This window comes from Diceros bicornis, chromosome 14 (genome assembly GCF_020826845.1).
Source record: "Diceros bicornis minor isolate mBicDic1 chromosome 14, mDicBic1.mat.cur, whole genome shotgun sequence".
NCBI classification, from domain to species: domain Eukaryota; kingdom Metazoa; phylum Chordata; class Mammalia; order Perissodactyla; family Rhinocerotidae; genus Diceros; species Diceros bicornis.
Genome location: NC_080753.1, coordinates 6329619 through 6347759, shown reverse-complemented (window position 1 = coordinate 6347759; position 18141 = coordinate 6329619). Strand labels below are relative to the sequence as shown.

Sequence of the window (18141 nt, the reverse complement as noted above, 5' to 3'; positions counted from 1 at the left end):
AATTATTCCTATGCGTTTATTTTCTCTTTTGCTCTTTTTTGTGCTAATATTGTTATATACAATATAATATGTATTCTGTAATTATAATAACTATATATGTATATGTTTGACATATACACCCCAATCATTTTAAACAAAAAATGATTATTAAGTAATATTAAATAGTTCAATGATGTGTTATCAGTACAATTATAACTTTTTGATAAATAAGTGACATTCTTTGTTCAAATGATGCATAAATACCTGGATCTATTAATTTCATCTTTATTAATAGCTTCTTGTTGACACCCACTTTCTTGATAATCAGTTGCATTTTCCAGATATATTTTGCCAGGCCATCTGGGAATACCTAGACACCAATATCTCTTACTGTCTTCTTCAGTCAAACAACTGCATCCATTTGCACACATCTATAAAGAATAAGAAACAAGAATTTTGTAAATGTCCATCACATACTGCATATTACAAACATTTCAAATTTTGAATATCATGTTTACCTTATGTATTGAATTCATGTATTCCTTTAGCAAGGGTAAAATAAATTCAGTTTTGATTTATATCAAAATCATTTTCAGCAATCATATTCACTTCATATTCAAGTTATGACAGGAATATATAAACCTTAAAAAGCTAAATAGATCAACATCCATTATACAATTGTTTAAAATTTTTATTTTATTTTAAGCAAATTTTTATAGATATTGCTTAAATGTTAATGGATATGATGGAAATAGCATTGTATTGAGAACCAGATCCATGGAAAACCTGTTTCCTGATTCACTAAATAGTTTTTTCTCCTTGAGTGACTGATTTGGATTCACCTTTGAATTGATTGTAACATTTTACTGCATCCCTTATGAAAAATGAATTAAATAAAATCTTTAACACATATTTTATATTTGCATGGAAGTCATAATTTTATCTTTTTAAAAAAATTATCATTTTAGCCATTTTGAGGGTCTTCCACAGATATATATGCCCAATGAAGTTACCTGAAGGAATTAAGTAAACTTTGTTGCCAGAGAAGTGCACGTCTTATTGAAAGCTTAAATCCAGGCATATCGTTTCCTGGATCTCAGAAGTGAATTCAAAACAGCAATAGAACTTTGATAACTCGCTTTTTTTCATTTTCCTCTCAATACTTTCATGTTTCCTTTTTGGTCTTGCTTTGTTTATAGCCAATATGTTATTTCCCATCAGTGGCAACAATGATTAAGGATTTGGCTCCACGATCTGATCCTTCAGTGATAGATTAATGATCTATAGAAATCTAATCTCTGTTGGGTAAGAGTCAACTGAAAATCTGTTTTCCCATTTATCTAATTGGAGATCAAGTGAGTTAAGAATTTCAAGTCTACTGGGAAGGAGAACAGCTTTTTGACACAGACAGATGAGTTTTTTCAAATGCTGTTTACCCTTAACCCATGGCTAAAATATTATAAATATAAAACAAAATTTAAAATAAATTATAAAAATATTAAAATATTATAACTGAATCTATAAATTTTATCTATCTGTGTCTGTATGTCTATGTGTTTGTACTTCAGAAAAATCTTTATCCCTCACTGTTTAAGCGTATAATCATTTCCTTCATCGAGAGAGTATTCATTGTATAGTTTCTTAAATTAAAAGGGCACTGTTACAATAGGCTTACAAAGTTAAATAACACTTAAGCCACAAATATTAGCACATCTTGACACTGTCTTATTATTCCCTTTCTCTGTATATACTTGTATGTACATATAAGTATATATACCAGTTGGTCAGGCCTGGTGGTCTAGTGATTAAGATTCAGCACTCTCACCACCACGACCCCAGGTCTATTTACTGGTCAGGGAACCACATCACCCACCCGTCTGTTGGTTGTCATACTGTGGGGACTGCGAGTTGCTGTGATGCTGGCCGTAAAGTATCTAAACATCTTCCCATAACTTCTCCCTCTGAGACACTAGTAAGACTATATTAAGGTGTTGTTTTCCCCTTATTGTGGGAAATCTAAAAGAATTAGTTTTTTCTTGATCAATAGAACTGTTTGGTGGCCTTTTGGAAGGTCAGCAGTGAACAAACACAACATTCTGCAAAGATCCAATTAAAATGCCCTCACTCCCAAAGTTCAGGACCCTAGACTGCAAACAGTCCATTACTCTGAGACAAATTCCCCAATGCTAAATTTATTTATCTCTTAAAAATAAGAAAACATTTTAGCAATCCTTTGATTATGTGATCCAATTTAATCTAGAGAGAGAATAAATCTCTCTCTGTCAACATAACTTCCTCTGACTAATCTCTAAGAGGATGTTTACTGCGAGATGACAAGCATACGTCCCATAGCTTTACCATCCAGATGACCTAAATGAACAATGAGCTCTGATAGTCACATCAGACTGCATTCCTTAGATAAAATTTTCCTTGAGTCACCTTTTCAAAATCTGGCTAACGCTTTTGTCAGGCCCTCAGTTGGGATCGACTGATGTTGGCAGGTACTGGAGGTATCACATTGCACAAGTGCCTACATTCGTTTTCCTAGGGTCTTCCCAGTCTCATGGGCTTTGACACTACACACGCCTCCCTTCATGTTGTGAGCCATGTGTATATCTCTCTAATTGTTATCATTTCTCAAAGGATGATCTGAAATTACAGTGACTGCTCTGGGGAAATTTTGACATGAGCAAGATTGTTCATCTGACAAATGCATTAGAACAAAAAGATAAAAACTGTCATGAGGAGAGTCTCTGTCCTGTATGCCTAATAGAGAGATTATTCTGTTTAATGCACAAGAACCCCTCTTTCATTTGTATACTTATGGGATTAATAAGCCCTAGATTTTTAATTACATTGTTCTATGACATTGTCAGGGATATGCATTATTGTTTAAACTGTCCGTATAACTTATTTTCATATGTATGTTTGTGTGAAAACGAGTTTTTCTGCATTTAAGGCTCTACTACTCTTTGCAGAGAAGAGATAATTAAGCTTTAACAATCATGATTTTATATCTTCCTGAAGCTACCTCCCTTTCACTTTTTCATTTTTGCTATTTCTTCCTTTCTTTTTCGCCTGGGAAATTTTTAAAATTAATTGATTGTAAATAATTTTTCTATCGATATATGTACATTCTGGGACTACTGTTAGGATAAATAGTCAAAAATACAAGGAAAAGGAAAATGATTAACTGTGTTTTATTTATATGTTTTTCCTTTGCCTCAAATTCAACAAAGCAGAAAATGTGTACCTATGTTTTTGGGTAACATAATTAGTCTTTTAGATGAAAATAAAATTAGGCCTTTAGAGTTTTGGCATAAACTTGAAAGTCTTGATGTTTTTAAAATATATAAACACAGAGATTTTTTGCATTAAGAAAAGTTTATGTGATTTCCCAATAAATAAATGACACTTTAGGCAAATTAGAACACTTTAACTTTCAATGAAATATTCTATCATTGTTTCCTCAGCTTGTTTATGATTATAAAAATATGAAATTGAAATAATTGAAATTTTAATAATGGATATAATTTAAAAGGGTTTAACCTTGTGAATCTTAATTGATTCCACTACATCGATGTACTAGAATGTTTCATTGATGATACTACAAATCACAAGGACTTAGCATGATGGTGTAAATTGAAATTTCCAAATCTTTGGTCAACATCAAGACCTTATACTGATATTAAATTGAATTAATAAATCATCTTTGGATATCTGAGCAATTTTTATATACGAAAAATGTATAAATATTGGGCTCTAAATATAGTTTCAAATTACCCCTGTTCCTTACAGAATGGAAATTAGGAGGTGCAAATGTCAACTAATGTATATTTATGTTTATTTTGCCTAAAATAAAGGTTGTCAATGTGATATAAAATGTGTGATCATGAAAAAATAAAATAGCTAAAAAGTTATTAGATTGCCATCTTTGTGTTTTCTCTTGCATCTAAAAAACAAATGTTAGTTCCTTTAAAGTTGGTAATTATTTTAAAATACAGAGAAATATAAATATTTAGAAAAGATAATAAATATGATTTGCTTGTTTGTTTCCTAAGAGAAAGTATACAGTTACTTAATTAGTAAATTTAATGTAATATATAATGTTCTTTAATATGCTAATAAAGTTAAATGCATCTTAAAGATAAAAACTTTAATTTGATCATCAATGTGTAATCATGTATCTGTGACTGGCTAAATACATATATGTAAAAGTATATTAAGCATAGTACCTATGCTTATGAATTTTAAAAACAAACATAGAAAAAGATATGTTTGAGGACATACTTGAGATTAATAGGTCTGAGGAATTTGGAGTCTGTTTGTCTGTATTTGTAACGCCTCTCTAGATGGTTGTAACTGAAGCACATGGTCACTTGTATTATTTTTTATAAAGCTGGCTCACAGTTAATTGATTTATCCATAATGAAAAGAGCTTATGAATCTTTATTGAAAATTTTATATGAATGATATAACAAACATAAAATTCGAATATGGTTTTTGTTTCTATAAAATGACAAAATTAGGTTGTGTCCAGACAAGAGAGGTTACATATATTCTGTTAACTCTCTAAATTTGTTGAAAAACTCCTGAATCATTTTAACAAAAAGTTCCTTATTTGTTTAAAATTAAGATCCTAAAATTTTTGTTTCTTATTGTTATTTGTTTGAAAATATTACCCTAATTTGTACAAGATGGAGGTGAGATGGGAAAAAGAGGGCAACTCTTTGTATTCTTGCTTTGAGTCCCAGAACTGTTAGTGGTGAGACTGCTCAGAGATTAGAAATCTCCCAGAGATTTAAGTAGATTCCCAAAGACAACGGTCTTTATGATCTATAAACAAAAAGGTGGTACAATCACAATGGTGTTTGAGAGGCTTTAATCAGTTAGCAAATTAAACATGAATAGAACACAAAAAACTAGCGATAAAATCATCGTCAAAACTCTTTATTACCTCTCTGTATTATAAACATAACTAAAAGATTTCCAAGTAGATTGCTGCGAATTTGTTTATGAAGTTATATTTAAGCTATGCACATCTTGAACACTGAATTTGCAACCTCAACATCTCTAGCTTTTTTCAAATCAGATGATTAAGAGTTAACGAGAAAAATGAAAAACTACTACATAAATTTACCTTACCTCCATTGTTCCTTCACATAGGAACCAACATACATAATCAAGGTCTTCAGATTTGTTCCTGCAGACTGCATCTTCAGTGCAGTTTGCAGCGAGAAAGATGTAGGCATCAATAGCCACTTCACATTTTTCACATTTAGATCCTTTCAAACAAAGAGATGAAAAATTAAATAACTTTTCACAAACTTGAGTTCACTTTGAATTGTTAAAGACAGTTGTCAAATTATTTGATAAGATCAATTTGACAACACCCACCACAAAATACATTTCTATATCTATAAAATATTAAATTTAAAAGAAACTTAGAATAAGACTCAACCCTCTCATTTTAAAAATGGACTGAGAAATAGAGCTTCAGAACGAGACACACCTTCCAAGACAATGCATTTTTTAAAAAAATAATCAAATGCCAAATAAATTTCCAGTTAATGACTGTAAAAATGATGTAATAACTATAAACATAATACATGTTATACAGAAAATCACCTTTATTCTTTTTATATTGTAGTTGCATAGGAAATCATTGCAAAAGAAATTTGGGAAAAAATCGTTAATATATTTACAATAGAAAAATGATCTTAGTCTCCTGACAATAAGGAAGGAAGGGAATGTGTGAATGTATGTGTGTAGGTATAGATATATACAAATGTATACATATACATTTATAATTTAGCTACCACACACTTTAACATTAGACATCATAACTGTGATACAATAAAAAATGAGATTGCAAAAAAGCAAAAGAATGTGATCTATATTCAGAGGAAACTTAGTAAAAACAGACACACAGATGTCCCAAACTTAAAATTACCATATAAGACTATGACACATCTAGGATAAATGTGTTGAAGCATCTATAGGAAAAGATGACTATAATTGGTAAACAGATAGGGAAACAGGGAATGAGAGATCGGAAAACTGTAAAAACAAAAAGAATAAAAATGGAAATCCCAAAATTGTGAGGAGAAAGGAGCTAATTAAGCTGAGTTGAGAACCTGTCATCTTTCATCAATGGATGTAATATTCCCAGATAATGAAAGAACATAGGAGACCTGATACAATCTCCTCATAAGCATAACTAAACTTCCTAGCAAAGAGAACAAGAATATTTGTTAGGGAGATAGTATGTATCCACAGAATCCTCTAGCTAATATCCCTGTTTTAGGATTGCTTCTGGTTAACAAACCTAAAATCTATGGTTTGTGAGACATGACTTCCTGTAAACTATCATGTAAGCTGTGTAACTTGTAACTGAATGGTAAAGTAGAGATGATTCACAAGCTGAAATCTTCCTGTTGTGAGCAGACCTCATTTAGAAATCTCACAGATCACTCTGGAAAAAAGAAAGAAGTCAGCAAGCCATGCAGAATGTTCCAAACCTTTTCAACTTTACCAGTGTAACTTGACTGCTTATAATCTTAAGATTATATAAAATTATTTCTACATTAGTAATAAAATACTCAATGAATGGGATTATCAGCAGATCAGACACAAAAGAAAAAAAGATCAGTAAATTTAATGATGTCAATAAAAATCATATCTTCAATGTGCTGAGAGAAAATAATTCAAATATAGTTATACCAGCCTTATAATAAATTGATATGTGTTCCTCTCTATTTTCTAGAGGAGTTTATGTAGTATTAGATTTAACTTTATATTGAATATTTGGGAGAACTTGGATAGAAGACCATATATTTCCAAAGTTTTTGTTTGTGGAAAAATTTTTATAAATTATTTTATTCCATTACTTTAGAGCTAATAGGATTATTCAGATTTTATATTTATTATTGAATCAGTTTGCCAACTACTATTTTTTCTAGGAATTTATCTATTTCACCTCAGTTATCCAATTACAAACATAGAGTTTTCCATTATGATGTATCTGATTAAACATTTGGATTTAACTGAGATATTATTGCCTCTTCCTCCTAAAGCCTCAAAAAGGAGGTAATAAAAAGATAAAACAGCTTAGTCCACAAAGAGAATGCGAGGAGGGACAATGTGAGTAAATATTTTCCACAAATTTTGAGAAGCTGGAAAGATGATGGAGGTGTAGTGACTAAATTAGCAGAATGACAATAGTCAAAACACAAAAGTCTAATTAGAGGACACATCTATGAAAAACAACCTCATCTACCTAGCAGAAATCTTGAGATGCTCAGGACTTAAAGGTACCTGAGAGGTGGTCCTAAGATGGGTTCTGGAAACAGGGAAATTAGTTGACATAGCTTCTCTCCCAAATCACAAATCCAGATAGTTATTCTGTCCCCTCGCTTACCTCCCCCAGGCCCACAGACAAATAATTTTCAAAGCTTATTCTCAGGAGAAAGAGAATCTTAGAGGATCCTGCCTCAAGGATACCAAGCTTATTGGGGTTCCCCCAGTGAACGGGCCAGCTGTCAAGTTGCAACTCTCTAATAGAACTGCTGGTCATCAAAGCCCATCTTCACATGGCAAGCTTCCAATAAGTCTTAGGTCCTCACCATTGAATATGATCACCCAACATTCAGCAGAAAGATTCCAAATGAAAAAGAACAAGCTGTCATTAAAAGTACTTACAGAAAACTGAGACACCAAATAGAACAGACGAAAATTAAAACAAATCATAACTATAATATTAGTGTTACAAGAAAAGTTATTTTACCTACATAAAAGAACAGAATGTCATGAAAATGTACAATTTTGACAATAGAACAAAATGAAAAGAAATGGAAAATAGATAAGAAATTTTGAGAAAACGAGAGGATCAATTTAGGAGATGCAATATCAAACTTTTGGACTTAAGGGTACAGAAAAAGAAAACAGAAAGGAGGAATTATTAGTGAAATAATACAGAAACTGCCTAAAAATTGAACGACATGCTTCCAAATAAAAGGGTTTATCAAGTGACCCACTTATGAACAAGAATACAATCATAGGATTGTAAATTGATGCAGCCACTATAGAAACAGTATGCAAGTTCCTCCAAAAATTAAAAATATAACTACCATATGATCTAGCAATTCCATTCCTGGGTATTTATCTGAAGGAAACAAAAATACTAACTTGAAAAGATATCTGCACCCTCATGTTCATTGTAGCATTATTTACAATAACCAAGACATGGAAACAACCTAAGTGTCCATCAATAGATTAATGGATAAAGAAGATGTGGTATATGTATACTTTAGAATATTATTCAGCCATAAAAATAGAATGAAATCTGGCCATTTGCAACAATGTGGATGGACCTCGAGGGTATTATGCTAAGTAAAATAAGTTAGACAGAGAAAGACAAGTACACCACAATCTCACTTATATGTTGAATCTAAGAGAAAAGAATAAAACAAACACATAAATACAGGGAATAGATTGGTGGTTGCCAGAAGCAGGGGTGGAGAATGTGGGAAATAGGTGATGATGGTCAAAGGGTGCAAACTTCCAGTTATAAATAAGTTTTGGGGATGTAATGTACAGCATGTTGACTACGGTTAATAATACTGTATTGTTTATTTGAAAGGAAAATCTTTCTCGCTAAGCGAGGAAATCTTGAAAGTTCTTATCACCAGAGAAGAAAATTTGTAACAATGTGTGGCCATGGATGTTAATTAGATTTACTGTGATCATTTTGCAATATATTCAAATATAGAACCATATGTTGTAAACCTGAAACTAATATAATGTTATATGTCAATTATATCTCAATTAAAAAAAAGAATATAATCTCCAAAAGTCCCAACATAGTGAAATTCAGAAAACACTTGAGGCAAATAACATAGAAAAAGGCTTCCAGACAGATAATCACAAGTTGACTATAAAGAATCAAAAGATAGCCTAATATATACACGATTCTCCATTATTGCCTGCCTTCCTTTCTTTTCCTTTTATGATATAAATCACTGATTTATCATATCAGTACTAGGAACATTCCACAATCATTTCTGAATCTGTATCCATTCCTTTGCCCTAATAACCGGTGATGCCATGGAGTCTTGCACCTATATTACTTAGCATGTGGATGGGAGCACGAGTGATGGGACAGCTGGGTCAAACAGTATATACATTTATAATGTTGACGGATATTGCAAAATTGCCCTGCTCACATAGTATAGTGCTCACATACACTTTACATTTCACCAGCAATGGACAAAATTACAAAGTTGTCAAACTCTCAAATTTTTGCCAGACTTATAGGAGAAAAATTATATATTTACAGTGTTTTTAAAATTTGCTATGAGTAAAGCTGAGCATTTTCTCACATGTTTAGGAATGCTTTCTATGCCTTGTGTACAGTTTTCTTTCGCCATTTGACTGCTTCTTTCACAAGCAGACGTTTTTGCTTTTCATGTGGTCAACTTACCAGTCTTCTTTCTTTTGTGGCATCTAAATTTTGATTGGCAACTACAAAGGCCTTCCCCATCAAAATTTATAATGTAATTCTCCAAAATTTTTCTGAAATTTTTATCATTTTAATGTTTATATTTAAAACTTTTATCAATACAAATTTAACACAGAGTATGTTGTAAGATATAAATCAGACATTTTTTCCAGATGACTATCCAGTTGTTTGATATCAATTATTAAATAGTTCCTATTTAACCCAATGATTGAAATAGCTATTCTATCATATGTCAAATTTTCTGCATGACTTGGATTTATTTTTGGACTTTGTATTTTACATATTTTTTGACTGTCAATGCAATAGTATCATGCTTTTCATTATTGAAGCTATATAATATGCTTTAATATCTGGCAGAACTAAATCTCTACCCCACCTATCCACACAAAGCACTTTTCCGGATTATACCTGGCTTTGTTTATTTCATTTTCCATATGGACTTAAAGAAATAAAAAAAATATAAAAGCACTATTGTTATTTTATTGAAATCTTAATAAATACATAAAATGATACAGAGATTTAGAATCTTTAATACATTAGTTCTCCTCTCCAACAGCTTGGTGTATCTTTAGAATTTTTTTTTCAGCTTTTGTGTGTTCATAACTATACTGTGGTGATATTTAAAGTTTTCTCAATTTAGAACTTACATGTTTTTGTTAATTTTAGTCCTAGGCATTTTAGTATTTTAACGGCTGTTTACATGAAATCTTTTTTCCATTGTATCATTTAATTAGCTCTTATCTGTATATGAAAACCATTTATTTCTATTTAGTCTATTAATTAATTAACAGAATTCTGTTACTGTAAAAATGTTTTGAAAACATTATTATATGTAATATAAGTGAAAAGCACTAAACTACATTTGGTTTTTAAAACTCAGATTTGTTTGTTAAATCTTGAGGTAAGGCCCTAAAATCCTAATGCACATAGAAAAGAGGCCTTGAGAGTGGAGCAGCACGGTCAGAAAACCACTTTTGATAAAGATTGCTTCAGAGATACAGGATTTCCTCCTCTAACAATAATCATTATAGAATTACAAAAGTAATTATAGTGAATAGGTTAAAAGTAATATCTTATAATACCTTCTACCATAAGTAAGGTCCACTACCTCATAAAGGAAAAAGAGAGAATTGAAAGTAAATATTGATTTGCAATATCAATTTCCAAATGCAGTAATCACTATTCACTTAGAAAAAAAAAGTTCACTGGCACATATTCAATGTTTTTAAATGTATATGTTTAACTCAGTTATCTAAACTATAATGATCACAAGCTTTAAAAAAGAAAAGTATTCAAAGAAAACTTCTCTCTTTTTCGCTATGACTTCCCTTTTTCTTAACCATGATTCGTATTATCTTATTTCACTTCACAACTCATTATCCACTCTGTCAGTATCTCCTTTTCTCAAACCTAATAGCACATATAATGAACATAGATGATGACATTGAAAAGAAACAGTGTATGTCAGCTCTTTCACAAGTTGTGCACTGTAGACCAATTGTCCTTGAAAGGGCTTCTTCTAATTAATTACCATCCCTTCTTTGTAGAGCAATCACATTGGCAAGAATTGATTGGGCGTGTAAGACACTTCATTTAGTTGGTAGAAAAATCTCCTAATTAAAATAATTTTACTGCTGGTAAAATTAATGCACCCCATGCAAATTTACCAGCTTGATTTTAATGTTCTTCTTCAATTATATTTTATGAGAAAAAAAAAGAAATAAGATCTTAACAGCAATAAGCAGGAAAAATAAGAATTATGTAAGACGTGTAATTCTATTTACATGTTTTTTTTCATTTATCCTAAATTCTGTTTTGTATTGGAAACTTTACTGACAGAATTTGCATTGTTGAATCTTTGTACTGACATTAAAAAGGAATTTGGGTCACTCTACTTAAAAATTTATTGACAATTGAGCTTTATCACAGTGGTTTCTTTTGCTTGGACAGCCCAAGTCATTTAGATTCTCAGATGTGGAGGTCACGTAATTCTTATTTTTTAATAATAAGCTATATTCATTAAGTTCTGAACATAGATTCATGAAGGGATAAAGACTAAATACACTTATATTGCTTTGATGATAATTGCTCAAAGCTGCTTTGTCCATGAGCAATTTTGACTTCATATTACCCCCGTGTCCAAGAAAATGTATGTGTTATACTACTGTCATTCATAAAATTAACTGTGTTTGCTCAGAGATGATTTATCCATGAGCAATTCAATTTCCTATTACTTCCTCTGTTTTTCCTAAAAAATGCATTTGCTATTTTGTGAACATGTTCCCTTTAGTCATTTACTCATTTAGTCCTTTTAGTAATTAAAGTTCTCAAAGAATTTTAATATTTAAAATTAAATGTATGCATGCATTATTCCCACTTTGAGATAAAAGGAAATCAAATATAAAAATGATGCAGGCACCAAAGTCCATGAACTGATCTGGCTGGTAACAGCAGATGACGTTTCTCAATCTGCTCATTAAGAGCATTTGGGGAGCCTTTAAAGATCTCCTGCGTCCACCTCACGACAATTCCCGTCTGACTGTTCTGTAGCAGAAGCGCTGCAGCGGTATGTCTTCCCAGCTCCTCACATGATTATAGTACGTGGCCAAGGTTTAAACCACCGGGCTAACACAATCCCTAAATAGTCCTGAGACCAGATATTTCATGGAACTTCTCTAACCTCAGTTGTTGTTGTTCTTGTTTGTTTGTTTTGTTCAATTGTGTCATTTGTAAAATAGTAAGTATTCATAACACAGTCTCTGAAGCTCCTTTTAGCACTAACATAATATTATCAACAAGTCACTGCTCTCTTCTCCCACTTTTGGTCTTGAATGTGATTTGCTTAATGAACCGATAACTATTTCTGTCGTTAGGGGTTGTTAACTCCAGAATACCAATTTATGAGCATGATAAAATAAATTATCATGTCTTCTGTTTAAAAGGCTAATTTTTAGTTTACTTCAACACTGTTTTAATGTAAGAGTAGTCTTATAAGTGCAACTCCTGTCAGTTGAATAAAACAAGCCATTAGTTGAGAACAGACGTATCATATCTACTAATTTCCTGATTGTTGATAAACTATAATGCCAAAATATCATCGACAGAGAAAATATTCTTTAAAATAATTAATTGAAGTACCATACAGTTTTAAGAATGTGTATCTATCTTCATGAGCTAAGTCAAACAGTATTCAAAATGTAATCAAACAACAGAAAATTATGCTCATCAAAATGGACTTTGAAATAGGAACTGCCTTTTTTCAAACAATTAAAATATATTTACTAAAATACTACTTGTTGGAATTATTTCACATGTTAAGACCAGAAAACCAGGATTCCTGCAACATCTCTGTCACTTGCTCTCTGTATACAATTCGTAAACAAGAACTTCCAATTGCCTCAAGCTTCCATCACCTCCCAAGATGATGCCAACTAACTCTCTAGGGTTCTTCTCTTCAATCTATTTCTCCACTTGATCTTTTCTTTTCCTAATGTGTCAAACTCTACAGTGATGTCCTATTTCTTTTAGAATAAAACGCTAAATAGTTAGCCCAGCATTTGAGTTCTGGCATTGCCTTCTCCCCGACGTCCTGTTTTTACTCTTGGTCTCAGAGTTCCAGCAGGCCTTCAAAGGATTCATCTCTTCTAACTTAGTGTTTTTGTTTTTTTAACCTGCTTTATTGGGGTATGATGGACACACAAAAAGTTGTAGATATTTAATGTATACAACTTGAAGTGTTTGGAGTATATACAGTCAGGCACCGCGTAACAAGGTTTCAGTCAATGACGGACCGCATATACAGCGGTGGTTCCATAAGATTAGTGCCATATAGCCCAGGTATGTAGTAGGCTACACCATCTAGGTCTGTGTAAGTGCACTCTGTGATGTTTGCACAACGATGAAATCACCTGACAACGCATTTCTCAGAACGTGTCCCCGTCCATCAAGCAACACGTGACTGTACACACCCATGAAACCGTAATCACGATCAATGTCATAAAACTATCCATCACCTTCAAAAATTTACTCCCACTCCCCCTTTGTTTTTTTGTTTGTTTTTATTTTTTCCTTTTGTGGTAAGAGCATTTAACATAGATCTACCCTCTTAGCAAATTTTTAAATATGCAGTATAGTATTGTTAATCATAGGCCCTATGTTGTACAGTAGATTTCCAAAATTTATTTATCTTGCATAACTGAAACTTTGTACCCTTTGAAACAAAGTGTTTTTAAAGATATAATTCCCTGAATCTAGAATGCTTTCTTCTCCAACTTCTCTACCACGACCTCATTCTCCATATCTCTGTTCAGCGTCATTTTTTCATGGAAACCATATCCGACCTCCCAACTTACTCTCCCAGTGCCCGTGTTTTCTTTTTGTTTTTTCTAAAACAGATTCTTTGGTTATAAGCTTTCATGAGCGGTTGGAGCATTTTATTTCAATTTACATCATTGTGAGTATTTGTCCAGTAACTCCTCTCCAAAAAATAGTCAGATCTATGAGAGTAGGGAATAGCTGTGGTTTTCTTCACAAATGTATATCTTGCACCAAGCAGAATTCCTAGATGTAGTAGGTGTTAAACATATGTCTGTTCAAGGAACAAATCAGAGAACAAGTGTATTACATTCATTTTTACTTTATTTTGTGTTTTGAAATAAAAAATATTTTATGTGGTTGGAAAATGAATACTTACCTAATAAATTTTGAAGCAATTCAGGCAAATTAAAAGAAAAAATAACTGAATTACCTGTAAATCCCAATTGCCACACATATTTAAATTGAGGAGGATGAGGAACTTTAGCTCGGCAAATATCATGGCTTGTGGCTCCACAGCAGCAGGGATACAGATGAATTAAGCAAACATTCTTTACAAACCCACACGAACTTCTTGTCCACTCTGAAGTGCATACATACTAGAAAAAGGAAGTAACGAAAAATAATAGATGCCTTATGGAACTATGTTCCCATACAGAGCTAATTTCTAAAACTACTAAATCAAAGTTTATAGGATGCACCTTTTATACCACACTTTGCTTATTCCTTCTATTCTTGTATCTTCTCTTTTTACCATTTTTCATCATATTCATGTTCAAAATGCTTATGTGTTATTCTTTTGGCTTTGACTCACTCCTCAATCTACAAGAGTCCCTTATCTTTTGTTTGCTGGGCTATAACATTTTTTTTCACAAATTAAAAATTACTATGGTATAAATTAAGAGACACACAAGTTAAAATATGTGTGTCACAATAGGATTAACACAGCGAAATGCCAAGTTACTGTTCAAATTTGTTTTTTTTTTTTTTAATTTAGATCATTTGAAAATATTTTAGTAAAACTTGTGATATTTGTGATTTGTCTGTGGTAATCTCTAGTATCTTCAAAGACAGAATTCATATCTGGTTTATATCCACAATGAAATTAATTAAACAATTTCAAGTCACACTCAAGCCATCATTAAGTTTTAATACATGCTGCTTGACTGAGGTCTTAGGATGACATAGACCAACAAGATAAATTTAAGCCCTGGAGACAGACTACAGCTATATATTCTGTTTAGAACATACCCTACAATCATTTCTACTTCTCTGAGTTTCCAATAAGCAAATTCCCCCCGAGTTTGGCAGAGGAAAGTATGGCTGAGTCATGGGGCACAAGGAATCACTAACATCTGATATTTCCTTTAATGCAATTACTACACTAAGTAAGCTTCGTTCTAATTGTTTCAAGTCGTGATGGCCTTCTACCTGGATTTACCATACAATTTCCTAATGGCTAGACAAAGTATGAATGTTAAAGTATTTTAAGTCTCTACATTAGTTTATAAATGACCATATAAGTAACTGGAATCAACACTAAAGATTACAAGTACTCTGAAAAATTATCATTTACTTACATTGAATGGCTACCAAGAGAATACAATTCTATGCTAAATTTCTAAATCTTGAGATCACCAAAAGCTTTAACCCATCACTTTTATACTAAGACACATAATTTTAAACTCTATGAATGGTATTAGCCAATCTTCACTGTTAGTGAACATTGTCTCTTACTGGATTGTGATCTTCATTGTGGTAAAATATAAGAAGGCCTAGTAGATTTGAATTTATAACTGTACAAAATAAACTTAGCAAATTAGCATATTATTTGTATTGATAAGACCTTGTAGAGTCGTCTCTTCACTTAAAACAAAAGAAAAAACCAAAACCTCACTGACACTAAGCCATCTCTTAGGTTTTGTGTGTGTGTGTGATCATGTTTTAAACTAAGAATAACAGAGACAGCTGCACCCAAGATACACAATGTTTATTTCTGTCTGGCAAACCCAGGAGTGATCCATTTAGAAATAAGACTTCACATCTTCTGTCATAACTCTGGGGGAGGTGGACCAGTAAGGAGTAGGCACCAACTAATGATGACAGATGCCAGGCAAAATGACAGGGAGCAATGGATCCCTGCTCACAGGGGTGCTGTGGTGCTCATCTTGCTAGTTTGAAGGATACTTGGAAACAAAATTGGGCTCTGGCTTTTTCTGAACAAAAAAATCAAAGTCCCTCATGACAGGTTTCAAGGGAAGTCAGGACAATTTACCATTAGACTCAGTCATTAGACTCTTCTATGCTGAATGAGTACACTGTGAAGGCATCCTGACCTCAGATAAAGTTTGGATTTACAGGGGGTTGTTTGGGATGGGATATTGGTGTTCTTAATACCATTTATAAAGTCAGGGGATTATCCGGGATGGGAAGTTGGTGCTCTTATTACCATTTATAAAGTATCACTATACCAATAAATTGCCATCTGACTTAACAATATGAGTGTTAGGAGCAACTTATTTCATTAGCCCACACGTAGAGGTTAGGAGGTACGGTGATACAGTTCTGTTTCTGAATCTGACCTCTCATTCACGACTTGTGTGTTCATGTGAGAATTCATACACATACACACACTCCACAGTAACAACAAGACAACAGATGTACAATACAACCTTTAAAGCAGGTTAGCAGAACATAAGTAAAGTAAGATAGTGAGATGGAAGAGGCGAGGTTTTTGAACAAGTAAACAAAAACTTCATCCCTTAACAGCTCTTAGCTTTCTAGCAGCGAAGGAAAAAGAGAAAACATGAAAATACAGCATAGTTCTTCTTGTAGATTAATTTTATTTTGGTGGATTCATTCTAGTTTATCGGGAAAACCATATTCCAGATGATATTTCTAAGGGATAATTGTCATATGGTGGAGGATGTTTGACAACTGATAATACTTTAATAATATTTTTGTGGAAAATTATTTATTAAATTGGCCATGAATTCATGAAGTTTTCTTTGCATAGTGCTACTTTATTCAAGGAAGATGGTTTTAAAGAAATCAAATTCCTTCTTTTTGAGTAGAAATTTCGAAAACGCTGCTAATGAAGGAAAGGCACTCATTCTGAATTCATGTGGATATGATGACTAATATAATACTCATTCCCTATTTAAACACTATTTTCTTAGCTCTCATAAACTTAGATGGAAAGACAGGTTGCTGATTTAGAATCATTAGTATGACCAGATTGGTGTCTTCGTGGACTTCGATTACTCTAAAGTGGCCTCTCTTTTACACTGAAGTTAATTTCCAGTAGAATGAATGGTCTTCTTTGTCATTAAGTTACCTAAAGTTCCACAGTGACCTCAGGTGACATGACAATATTAATTTTTCTCCATCAACCTTATTTGGACCCAAGGGGATTAAAAAAAAGTTTACATGGAAATGCTCAGTTAGCTATTTGATTTTTTGACTCCCCAAATTAATACTTGGAATTAATGCCTTAAAAATTACTCTTATTTTTAATACTACTTCCCATTGAATTCATGGATTAGGTAACAAATATTTGTTAGAAAATTGGTGGTGGTCTGGAAATAGATTTCAACATTCATAAGTTTCAACCTTTACCCATGGAATAGAAATAGAACTCTCTTTATATAAAATGGGTTCACTTATTGTGATAGAATGGATTTAGGGTGATCAACTCAACTGTTTGGCTAGGACATTACTTTTTTTAGCATTGAATTCCTGTGTCCAGTGAAGGCACTCAGTCCTAGGCAAACTGAGATGGCTGGTTGCCTTAAGGAGATTATGTATTCAAAGTATTATTCCTGAAATGAAGGAGGATGAAGGACAGAGCTGCAGTTGACATGTGATGGGAGAAAAAAATGATCTTCTGTTTCTCAGCCTCTGAAATGTGTGTGTGTGTGTGTGTGTTTGCGAGGGGTTAATATCCCAGCATAACCTACCTAACACACTTATCAAAAGTTTCTTCAATCTATAGGTGAGACTAAACTCATTTTCTGAGGGTTGTTTCAAATTTGAAATATTTATCAACTTTATTAAATTGGCCCTTACCCTACAAAATATATAGCTCATATTTCTGTAAGACAACGATCCTTACACACATTACAGTAAACAAGTGTTTATAAATTGCTAATAAAAATATACATAGAAAATGGCAGTGTTAGTTTGTCCTATATTTGACTTCCCAGGTTATATACAAAAATTGAAAACAGCAAACAATTCAGCATTTGTGCTATTTCTTTTGGAAGTGAGTGGGGTGCCAGGGGGTGAGGATATACATACGTGCATTTGGAAACGAACATCTATCTTCT

The 18141-nt window shown here is 32.5% G+C and overlaps 1 protein-coding gene across 1 annotated transcript in view; it reads right to left on the bottom strand.

The window, feature by feature from the left end:
- EYS (eyes shut homolog) overlaps window positions 1-18141 on the bottom strand; it is a 1424867-nt gene that overhangs the window by 1276690 nt on the left and 130036 nt on the right. The window contains exons 6-8 of the mRNA XM_058554077.1: window positions 14247-14412; window positions 5125-5264; window positions 244-410 (exon numbers count right to left, since the gene is read on the bottom strand). Of these exons, the coding sequence (XP_058410060.1) occupies window positions 244-410; window positions 5125-5264; window positions 14247-14412 (473 nt within the window). The remainder of the gene's footprint in view (window positions 1-243; window positions 411-5124; window positions 5265-14246; window positions 14413-18141) is intronic.